At 42.0% G+C, this 12,219-nt stretch overlaps 1 protein-coding gene across 2 annotated transcripts; it reads left to right on the top strand.

Moving 5' to 3' along the window:
* Positions 1-1,622: 1,622 nt before the first annotated feature.
* LOC131703165 (uncharacterized) lies at positions 1,623-10,150 on the top strand. Of its 2 annotated transcripts, none has more exons than XR_009309700.1 (4): positions 1,623-2,385; positions 6,326-6,646; positions 7,738-8,974; positions 9,650-10,150. XR_009309700.1 is itself a non-coding variant. In XM_059006126.1 (4 exons), exons 1-4 carry the CDS (start codon positions 2,115-2,117, stop codon positions 9,679-9,681), a joined length of 891 nt encoding a protein of 296 aa, XP_058862109.1. In that variant the 5' UTR covers positions 1,623-2,114; the 3' UTR covers positions 9,682-10,150. The 2 variants fall into 2 exon arrangements, 1 of the variants encoding a protein (XP_058862109.1); XM_059006126.1 differs by having other exon boundaries at positions 7,738-8,004.
* Positions 10,151-12,219: the final 2,069 nt, after the last annotated feature.

Raw genomic sequence — 12,219 nt, 5'->3', positions numbered from 1 at the left:
GGATAACCCTGAGGGCCTCAGATGATTGTTAATGGTTAGGTATTGGGTTAGGGTCGGGATAACCCTGAGGGCCTCAGATGATTGTTAATGGTTAGGTATTGGGTTAGTGTCAGGATAACCCTGAGGGCCTCAGATGATTGTTAATGGTTAGGTATGGGGTTAGGGTCAGGATAACCCTGAGGGCCTCAGATGATTGTTAATGGTTAGGTATTGGGTTAGGGTCAGGATAACCCTGAGGGCCTCAGATGATTGTTAATGGTTAGGTATGGGGTTAGGGTCAGGATAACCCTGAAGGCCTCAGATGATTGTTAATGGTTAGGTATTGGGTTAGGGTCAGGATAACCCTGAGGGCCTCAGATGATTGTTAATGGTTAGGTATTGGGTTAGGGTCAGGATAACCCTGAGGGCCTCAGATGATTGTTAATGGTTAGGTATTGGGTTAGGGTCAGGATAACCCTGAGGGCCTCAGATGATTGTTAATGGTTAGGTATTGGGTTAGGGTCAGGATAACCCTGAGGGCCTCAGATGATTGTTAATGGTTAGGTATTGGGTTAGGGTTACCACCAGACTGACACCAGATTGAAATAACCACTCCATTGTTTTAACGTGAATACCGAACGTGCAATACATTCACGAAACAATTAGCTATAAAGACTTGGCATTCCACAGCGCCATCTATTGACTTAAATACACAACTTTTAATAACTGCATTAATATGAAAAGAACCTTTAAAAGACAATGTTAGGAATATTAAAATGTTAGTAAGTGCTCTATACCACAGTCTATCTGAAAACTAAACAGCATGTTACTTAAATGTTGCTAATCACCTCTGTTCTAAGTAAACCTTACATCGCAGAGTAATTAAGTCAGACTTATCTTAATTTAATCTTCTCGATTTCATCTGTTCAAAGTCTCTAATAATGTCAGTAAAATGCAGTTTTCTGAGTATATCACATTCTGTGGACATGATGGCAAGGCTGTTTAGGCGATCCTGGTTCATGGTGGCTCTCAGTTCATTGTTAATGAATCCCATGCGCGAGAATGATGGTTCTCCAGAACAGTTAGTGCACATTAAGGATAGGTAAATGCGCAGAGCACGGGTGACATTCGGAAATGTGGAAATCACTTGAGAATTCAGGATAAGTTGAAGGTGGTCAAACGCTGTTCTCTTGTCCTTGCCAGAACAAATTTAGTAAACTGGAGCATTTCTGATGGGAAATATTCATCCAGATCTGAAGGATAGGTTTGCATGAGTGTAGCAGCTTTGTTTTTGATGTCATATTCTGTTTTCTCATGATGTAAAATCCTCAGCAGCTTTCAAACCCCACGCGCGCTGTAGCAGCGTCTTTGGAATTGAGCGCGCGCATGATAACGCAGAGACAGTCGAAACTGGCGCCATGTCGGATCTCGCGCAGTGTCTGCATCGCATCGAACACAGCGCTTGTAGAGCCAACATGGCGAACTCTGGCATCCAGTTTCATAACCGCCTCGACAGGGAGGCCAGCCAATCAGGCTCACATGCTGGGGATAGAGTGTTTCTACAGCCAATAATACGCGATGAATCCAACCAGCCACGCCTTCGACTAGTGACGCATTTCAGTACAGGAAATAGAGAGGTTTGTTTTGTTTATGTGTGGAGAGGAGGTTGCAGTCAGTGATGATTTTACAACACGCTGTCTCCTGCTGTTTAAAGTATTTAGGTTGGGGTGAAATGTTTTCTGATAATTAGTGATTTTTGTGTTTGTTTATCACCTGCACGGAGTTCCTGGAAAAGGAAAGCTTCCCTTTTCTGTGTTGAATTTCACACACAGAGCGGAGCGCGTCAGTCGCAGCTACAGACAAGTCGAGCTTTTCAATGAGATGATTTACTGAGAAACAAACGCGTTGAAGCTCCAGCAGAGCTCTGCGCGATTCTGAAAGACCAAAGTAAAGTTACTCCTTGCAAAGCCTGTTGTTTGTGTTCTTTCTTTATCACACCAGAAGAAGTGATGAATATATTTGAATGGGAAGACTACAGTAAAAAATAAATATTACTAAATAAAAACCGCAGGCGGTGTTTCTGAATGAAAAGAGGATTCCGCTACTAGACCAGTCTGAAACTCAAACCAGTGAAGATGGACGGCAGCGTGTCCGTGTCGCTCTTTCAAGACGAGCTCGCCTCTACCATCGAGCACGCAGTGAAATCGGCTGTAGACACCATCTTGTGTGCGATTACTAAAGTTGTCGGCAGCAAATTCACTGAATTCCAGGTGGAAATGGCTGGAAAAGAGAAAGAGAATGAAAGTCTGAAGCTGAGATTGGAAATATCAGAGAGCGAGCTGAAAGCTGTGCGAGCGTGTATAAACGCTGCAGATGAAGACACTAAACAACCTTTAATATTTCAAGGTAAGATTGATTTTATTGTGTGGTATTGCTTGGTCAATCCAGCACCTTAAACTACCTACTGTTGGAAAGATCTTGGTTCGAATTTCTCTTAAGACAAGGTGAATAAGGGGGCGGCAGCAGCACCCTGCCTGCACCAATCCGCTGTAAGATTTTGGACCCGAGTGGTTCCAGTTCAGTTAAGGGTTGAAGTTGGAGGAGGTAAATACAACAGCAGTATTTACATAAGCAGTATTTTATATAAGCAGTAGACAAAACACCACGAATGCATGTTACCCCAATTCTCTGGCGGGAGCGCAGTTCTTGTTACGATATTTTAAAATATACTTCAATTTGAACTTCAGATACATCCCTTGAAAATGATGTACCCTTGTAGTCATGGACATTTTATTTTGTAATTGAAAGTATAAACAGGGGTCCGTTCTAAAAGAAAATGCTTTTAAAATACCGGTGTAACACATACACACAAATAAGTCTGAATTAAGATATGTGTGACCCAGCCATGAAATCAAACAAACAAATGGAATTGAGTGAAACACTATTGAGGTAAAAAGGGTAACCGTGAAGTGACACAGTGTGTTATCCTTAATTAAATCAGGGATGGGCCAGTATACAATTTGCACACAATGTGGTAATCTTAGTATCACGGTATACAGTTAATCATGCCCGTTATAAAATGAATGCTTACAAAATCAAAGTAAATACCTGCACTACTGTGAATCACCAAAAAAAAACAAAAAACAAAACACTCTTCCTTTCACGATGATTTAAACTTTGGCATTTTGTATTTTACTAACCAAAAAGCTGAAAAAGGCCATTACATTTTATTTTAAAAAAGACATTAAGAATTTAAAAACTTTTAAAGAACACTCTAGTTGTACAATATAGGCCTATATATATATATATATATATATATATATATATATATATATATATATATATATATAAACAGTGTGTATTATTAAGAATGGATAGTGCTGCAGTATATATTATACTATAACAGTGTGTATTATTAAGAATGGATAGTGCTGCAGTATATGTTATACTATACCAGTGTGTATTATTAAGAATGGATAGTGTTGCAGTATATGTTATACTATAACAGTGTGTATTATTAAGAATGGATAGTGGTGCAGTATATATTATACTATAACAGTGTGTATTAAGAATGGATAGTGGTGCAGTATATATTATACTATAACAGTGTGTATTAAGAATGGATAGTGGTGCAGTATATATTATACTATAACAGTGTGTATTATTAAGAATGGATAGTGATGCAGTATATATTATACTATAACAGTGTGTATTATTAAGAATGGATAGTGGTGCAGTATATATTATACTATAACAGTGTGTATTATTAAGAATGGATAGTGCTGCAGTATATATTATACTATAACAGTGTGTATTATTAAGAATGGATAGTGGTGCAGTATATGTTATACTATAACAGTGTGTATTATTAAGAATGGATAGTGCTGCAGTATATATTATACTATAACAGTGTGTATTATTAAGAATGGATAGTGCTGCAGTGTATGTTATACTATAACAGTGTGTATTATTAAGAATGGATAGTGCTGCAGTATATATTATACTATAACAGTGTGTATTATTAAGAATGGATAGCGGTGCAGTATATATTATACTATAACAGTGTGTATTATTAAGAATGGATAGTGGTGCAGTATATATTATACTATAACAGTGTGTATTATTAAGAATGGATAGTGGTGCAGTATATATTATACTATAACAGTGTGTATTAAGAATGGATAGCGGTGCAGTATATATTATACTATAACAGTGTGTATTATTAAGAATGGATAGTGGTGCAGTATATATTATACTATAACAGTGTGTATTAAGAATGGATAGCGGTGCAGTATATATTATGCTATAACAGTGTGTATTAAGAATGGATAGCGGTGCAGTATATATTATACTATAACAGTGTGTATTAAGAATGGATAGTGGTGCAGTATATATTATACTATAACAGTGTGTATTATTAAGAATGGATAGTGGTGCAGTATATGTTATACTATAACAGTGTGTATTATTCTATTATTAAGATCTATCATTTGCTCAAAACAATGTGATGCTGCAGTTTGTTTGTTTTGTTAGAAAAATTATAACCATAAAATAAATAAAGTACTTTGTACAGCTGATGGTAAACAGAATTAGGAAACAGTCGCTCATATTGCTTATAAACATTTACTAATCCAGGTTATTATTTAAGAGCAGAGATGAGTTTGCACAGGATATATACAATAGGGAGAGCCACACCATTACAAATGTATTTTAATACTACAAGGGATGTGTGGCAAAGTGCCCTCCACTTTATATTTATTTATTCATGTATGTATGTATTGTTATTATTATTGTTATTGTTATTGTTATTATTGTTGTTGTTGTAATTATTAGTATTGTAGTTTTATGCAGGCGGACAAAGCCGTCCGTCTTAGTTATTATTTTAAGATGACGGCGAAAAGCCGTGTGTTTGTTTATTGTGTTTAATTATTTAAAAACCCTGTGCAGCCGGTGACCATCTCCCAATTTAATTAATTGACTAATTGTTGCTAATCGGGAGTTGGTCACCTGTATAAAAACGTGCAGCTTTTCTGCACTCGAGGAGAGAGTGTTCAGGGAGTAAGGAACGGGAGTTAAGGAGAGAAAAGCGAAAACAACTGCTATTGTGCTGGAATCGCCAGCACAATATTTGTTAGCGCAATTGTTTGTTTGTTTGTTTTGTTTGGCCAACGTGCCCTTTTATGTATGACTTTTGTTCTGTTTAAATATTTTGTTTTGTTATTTAAATAAACGCGCTGAGCGCCAGTTGCGCTACAGTTTGCCCAGCATTTCTTTGTTTATGATTTACTCTTTCCTGGTCTGCGACGTCATTGGAACCACTCTGCCACAGGATGTTATTGGATTTATATCTACAGGTCATGTGACATTGCACAAGTAAACTTCCAATGTTGTTCCTAATGATTATTACACAGGTGGAGTTTGTACAGAAAACATATTGCTGCACTTTAAAAAGTTTGAGTTATGTAAATCACGTGTTTAAATGAAACTGCTTTGAGAATAAGCAGGCTATCCTGTTGCAGTCGCTTGTCTGCTCATTGTATTTGGTTTTGAAGGAAACGGTCAACGCAGTTCTCACAATACAGTATCAGGTAACAAAAAGACATTCCTCAGACACTTTGCTAAGACTGCAAGTCTCCTGGCTTGGTTTCTAAGCATGTTTGCAGTAGAGAAATGGATGTTTGCATTAGAACAATGCAAAGGCAGAACGGAGGTCATGATGGTGATTGACAGGGAGGTAGAAGTGGATGCAATGCTCTAGTGTGAGGCTACAGGAGGTGAGAAAGCCCAGCAGCACTGAGGCTTGTTTTGTACAGGACGTAGAATAAAAAGATGTTCATATGAAAATGCCTTTTCCTTCACTTTGTTCATAGGAACACAAACACAGCGTTAACTGATTGGGGCAGCAGTGTGGAGTAGTGGTTAGGGCTCTGGACTCTTGACCGGAGGGTTGTGGGTTCAATCCCCAGTGGGGGACACTGCTGTTGTACCCTTGAGCAAGGTACTTTACCTAGATTGCTCCAGTAATAACCCAACTGTATAAATGGGTAATTGTATGTAAAAATAATGTGATATGTGAAATAATGTATAATGTGATATGTTGTAACAATTGTAAGTCGCCCTGGATAAGGGCGTCTGCTAAGAAATAAATAAATAAATAACTGATTGCAATGTAGAATAACAGGAATGGTGTCAATACCATAATTTTCCTAAACCACCAAATTATTATACTGGCTCGCCCCTTTATGAAATAACTGAGGAACAGTAACTTTAAATCCCTGATCAAAGCAACTAACAAACCTAGCTAGTAAGTACGAGATCTAATTGTATACAGTTTTGTTTCCCACAGATCCCATAGAGAGCCACGCTATCCCTGAATCTGAAGCACAGGAGGGACCAAAGATAGAAGCAGTTTCCACACAAGAGGAGTCCTTTGAGCAGGAGTGGTGTGCAAGTCTAATGCAGGTTACAGAGCTGCCATGTGTTAAAGATGAAGAGGTCCCTCAACAGGAATGTGTTCCCATTAAAGAGGAATTCATAGAGCAGGGATGTGTCCCCATCGCAGAGGAACTTCCTCATGAAAATCATGCCTGTACACTTGAGGAGAACAACAAGCTGGGATCCAACCTGTGTGATAACTCTCCATCTGAATGTGATCTGGGATTCAGAGGTAATTCTACAAAACAAGCAGCATTGAGCTGCCTATTCATCCTGCAGAACCTGGTACTGAACACAGGCAGTGTGCTTGAGATTCATATTTTAACCAAGGGGAGCTGCCCAACCAGTATGTCAACAAGGACATCACTGTGCTTGCTTCTGAGGCACCTGCTAGATGTGCAGCCGCTGCCACGCCTCTTTAGAATGCTGTGAGATCAGCGGTGTCCAATCACGCTAGATGTGCAGCCGCTGCCACGCCTCTTTAGAATGCTGTGAGATCAGCGGTGTCCAATCACGCTCCTGGAGGCCATTCTGCTCCACATTGAACAGGTTCAGTTATATAAAGTGCTACTCCTGTGTCTGGATGGAGGTTTAATTGGTTCAATTAAACAACTTAGAACAGGGTTGGAAAAAAGAGCAGGAGTGGAAGGGCCAGCTTTGGACACCCCTGTGTTAGATCTTTGCCTTTCCCCATTCCTGGTAGACTGTTTGCATTTGTGCTGCTCCCACAGCTTTATGTCCCATGACTGGGTGATGCCAAATCCAGTCGAGTTGCAGAAGAAATGTTTCAGTAGAGAATGTATGCAACAGGATCGCCAAAATGAGAGTGAACCCATACTGTACGATAATGAAAACCAACAGTCTTATTTTAATTCTTACACTTTATTCAAATACAATATCATGTTTAAACGCTCATCTCATGTCAACTATCCCGAGGCCTGCTTGCAACACCACATTTCACTTTTGTGTGTCTCACAGTAAGCATTGCTGTGTTATTATTGTCACAGTACAGTAAGTACGTGTGTGGATGTGTTCAAAATGCAGGTAGTAAATAGTCAGGATTTTTCATGACTCGCTGTTGGCTCGATTTAAAATATTCCAATTTAAACAGAAAAAAAAGCATGTCGTTTTTCATTTTCCACTTGGCTGACATGTTGACATGATTCTTGCTGTGACTGAAACTTGCGGGACACTAACTGGTAAATGAATCCGCCTCATCTCAAGCAACCAATCACTGAACTGCTCATTCGCTTGTGTTCAGAACAGTGCATGTGGATGAATGCTGTACAATAACCTTTGTCTCTCTTCTCTTTCTTTCTTTAGATTCTAAAGTAGATGAAGGAGAACACGACTCCACTCTATCACCCCAGTGCAAAAACTCTTCTAGAGGCAAACCACAGTGCAAGAAACACAGAGAAACGAGACCCCAAGAAGAATATGTGAAGACATTCAGAACTCACTCAGTTAAAATCCCTTCTTTACAAGACAGACACCCACTTACTGTGGAGAGTACAGAGATGGCACATTCTGCATGTTTTAACAATTCTGAAACCCAGGGCAACTTGAAGACCTTGCCTCATTCTATTAAAGGTGGGAAGAGTTCCTGTCAATTAGATGCTCCTGAAACTCACAAGGGAAATCCCACAGGAGGGACTACGTTTTCCTGGGCTGATTGTGGGAAGAGTTTCAATCATATATCACTGCTTAAAAGACACCAGCGCGTTCACACAGGAGAGAAACCTTCCCACATACAGACCAGTGATAAGAGTTTCACACAGTTAGGAAATCTTCATTCAAACCAGCACATTCACACTGGAGAGAATCCTTATCACTGCATTCAGTGTGGGAAGAGATTCAGTCACTTAGGAAACCTTAAAATCCACCAGCGCATTCACACAGGAGAGAAACCTTATCACTGTGATGTTTGTGGGAAGAGATTTAGTCAGTTAGGAGACCTTAATAAACACAAGCGCATTCACACAGGAGAGAAACCTTATCACTGTGCTGTTTGTGGGAAGAGATTTAGTCAGTTAGGAGACCTTAATAAACACAAGCGCATTCACACAGGAGAGAAACCTTATCACTGTGCTGTTTGTGGGAAGACATTCAGCCAGTTAGGAAATCTTAAAAGACACCATAAAGTTCACACAGGTGTGTAATCCTATCCCTGCACTTAGTGTGAAGTTGTTAGGCCTTTAACCTCTCTGGGGGGGGGGGGGGGGGGGGGGTATATATTATCGGAACCGCACAGTGCTTTATACAGCTTACAACACAACTACCTGTCATTTGGGTGATTAAATGTAATTTTAAATTAAGACAAAACCAGAAACTTAATGTGTATACATCTGCAGTGTAATATAGTCCGACATTTAATTTAATGTAATTTATTGTTCGCTTATTAAAATTAAATTGCATATTTCCGTTTATTGTGATTATCTGCATCGAAAGTGGCATCTCACTAGAAACTAAAGACTGAGCACACACTGATGATGGGCAGTTTCAAATGACACTGAGGAAGTAAGGGGAGCAGCTGCCATGGATGCTGAATCTGTATCTTCAGGTAAGTTTTTGGTCCTTGTTATATGCAAGGCACACATAATCAAGTCAGTTTTCATCCTTCCGGATCTCAAAAGATGTTTTTGTTAGTTGTCGGACACCCTCGCATCCAAGTCGTGCCAGATTAAGTTGAAGATCAAACCAGACTACGCACCAATTCAACTGCAGTGTCGGGACAGTGCCTCACTTTCCCACAGATGCTTTAGATCCAGGCCGGTAATTCGGAGGGTGGTGTCTGGCCTCGTCTTTACCTGTTTTAAGTTTTCATGACTGACAGGAATACATTATTGCTGGTTTTAAACTCGCTGTCAGCAGAGATGTTAAACTTCTACTGTTAAAACATCTATTTAGTCCAGCTCCGCGTTATAAAACTGAATACTGGTCCCCAGTTGAACTTTTTGCACTGGCATAAAATTCCCTTAATGTTGTTGAGATGTTTTTTGACTTGCTTCCTTAAAATGAATGTCCATATATATATATATATATATATATATATATATATATATATATATATATATATATTAACCAGTCTTAAAGTACATTAACAGCCCATGCTGTATTTTTTATGTTTTTTCAATCTTTGTTTTCTTCTATTTCATTTAGCTGTTCCTCATCTACTGTTATGTGTCTACTCTTGACAGTTGCTGGTGCACTTATTTTATTAGTATTTTTTTTTCAGGTGCACTGCTGTCTTCACTCGCCTGTCTGTGAGAGAAGTTTCCTGGAGAATTAGATGTTCCGCTTCAACAATCAGGAGACTAGTCCAGAGAAACCAGCAAACCGGCTCTGTGAGGGACAGGCCATGTCCTGGAAGGCAGAGGGTCACCACATCGGCCCAGGACCGTTATGCTGACTGTTGCAATGTTCAAGCCAACCCGTGAGGCAACTGCGACCAGCCAACCTTCACCAGCTGGCTGCAGCTGCACAGGAAGAGCGATGGAACATCCCACAGCAGTCTATCCAGAGGCTGATCAGGTCTATGCGTCAACACTGCCAGGATTGTGTTAATGCTCAGAGAGGTCATACCTGATACTAACTTTGTAATGTTTTCATTTTGACAGTGTGTCACGTTTTATACTGAAAACTTATGATTCTTTAATTTGTATTTTTGCTTTTATTTTCTGTGATTTGTTTGATATCTCTGTTTAACTCCTGCTAAATAAAAGTCTACATCCCAAAAGCGTGTCAATTATCCATATTTTATTCATTAAAACAAGGTAAGAACAGGTACGCTGACGTGTTTCGACATGTTTTCTTCATCAGAGTGTATTGAAAGCAGGACGCACTAGATCTATTAAATGCACCCGGCACTCACTGTCATTTAACACCTTATCCGATTACTAGAAATAGTAATCTAGCAATCAATGCAGTCAATTCACATTCCAGATACTTAACAATATGCTATATATTGTAGTGGCAGCGTATCTGGTCTGCAGCAGAAAGAAATGGAGACGGCACAGAATGCAGTTTAAAGCAGTGAAAACTGCTATTTTTATTGAAGTGTTGGAACAACAGGCAAATGGATGCTCACTTATTAAATGGTTTAGCTCAGTTAGACAGCTCTCGGACACACAGCTACATGCAAACCTCAACATGACCCCGAGCTGCACGCAGGCAGCTCCTAAATACTCATCCCCCTACCCCTATTGGCTGACACGGGTACATTTACATACACACAGTCCAATCACTCAGACCGTCAGTCCCGGGCAAATAGTTGGTTGGCGGAACCGAGCACAAATCACAGTGCAGCCAACACAGACCCCATCTACATACAGCTGCGCAGGCAGCGCACCAGCCTAGACACAAAACACGCTGCCACTCACAGCAATAGACTGACAGTAATACTCCCGCACCCCCCCCCCCCCCCAGCATCCAGTCGCAAATTGACCCGCCATTACACTGCCCCCCACTCAAATGTTTCCCAGAGTGTGGTTGCCAGGACAGAGGACAGAAATGGACGGGTCCTGGTGGCAAGTTTGAGGGCAACGCAACGTGACGACCACTTCAGGGGCTGGGCCGCATTACGGGGCTCCAGGGCAGCCACCAATCCCAGACCCCCGTGCCAGTTCTGGATGGAAGTCCCTCCTGGGACCGGGCTTCCTGGGACTGCTGCCCACCTCCACACAGTGGGGCAGAGGCTAGCTAGCACAGCCCCAACAGCAACCTCGGAACCCGGCTGCTGTTTGGCGAGGCTGGGTGCTGCAGCCACGGCTCTCTCTAAGGTGGCGATGCTGGGCTCCCTCTCTGGGGCTCTGGTGTCGAGGGGCTCTCTCTGGGGCTCTGGCGATGCTGGGCTCTCTCTCTCTGGGGCTCTGGCGATGCTGGGCTCTCTCTCTCTGGGGCTCTGGCGATGCTGGGCTCTCTCTCTCTGGGGCTCTGGCGATGCTGGGCTCTCTCTGGGGCTCTGGCGATGCTGGGCTCTCTCTCTCTGGGGCTCTGGCGATGCTGGGCTCTCTCTGGGGCTCTGGTGATGCTGGGCTCTCTCTCTCTGGGGCTCTGGCGATGCTGGGCTCTCTCTGGGGCTCTGGCGATGCTGGGCTCTCTCTCTGGGGCTCTGGCGATGCTGGGCTCTCTCTGGGGCTCTGGTGATGCTGGGCTCTCTCTCTGGGGCTCTGGCAGCACGAGGTACTCTCTCTGTTAGGGCAGGACAGTCTCTTCCGGGCGGCAGGAGGTACTCTTTTGCTGACATCGCTCTCACTGGCAGTATGGGGCACTTTCTCTCAGACGGCAGTTGTGGAGCTGAGCTCTCTGGCTGCATCTGCGGCACAGGGTTCTCTTTCTCAGGCGGTACCGTTGGGTACTCAGGCGATGCTGGGCTCTCTCTCTGGGGCTCTGGCGCTGGCAGTGTAGGACGCTCCCTCCTTAGCGGCACGGGGTACTTTCCCTCCGGTGGCGCGGGACTCTCTGGGAGCGGCTGCACTCTCTCTGGCAGCGACTCAATGACCACTTGGATGACCTCATCCCACTCCCTCTCTTGAGCGCTGCAGCCTCTCCTGGCTCTCTCCCACTCGTCCGGTGCGGGGCTGTCTGATTCGGCGGGTGGTAGGAAGACAAACAGGAAAGAAAGAGCCACCGAATTTAAAAAGCGTATCTCCCTACCTGCGCTTTTGGTCTCCATTTTGTCATTATGTGTTTTTAAACTAGTATTTTAAAAGGCACTGGGGTTTTAGAGGAGTGCTGGAGATGGGCTGTATTGGTTTTATTGCTGTTTGTTTCCTGAGCCCCGTCTCCATGCAGGTATTGAGCTGC

Source organism: Acipenser ruthenus, chromosome 32 (genome assembly GCF_902713425.1).
Source record: "Acipenser ruthenus chromosome 32, fAciRut3.2 maternal haplotype, whole genome shotgun sequence".
NCBI lineage: Eukaryota > Metazoa > Chordata > Actinopteri > Acipenseriformes > Acipenseridae > Acipenser > Acipenser ruthenus.
This window is presented reverse-complemented; position numbering and strand designations above follow the sequence as displayed.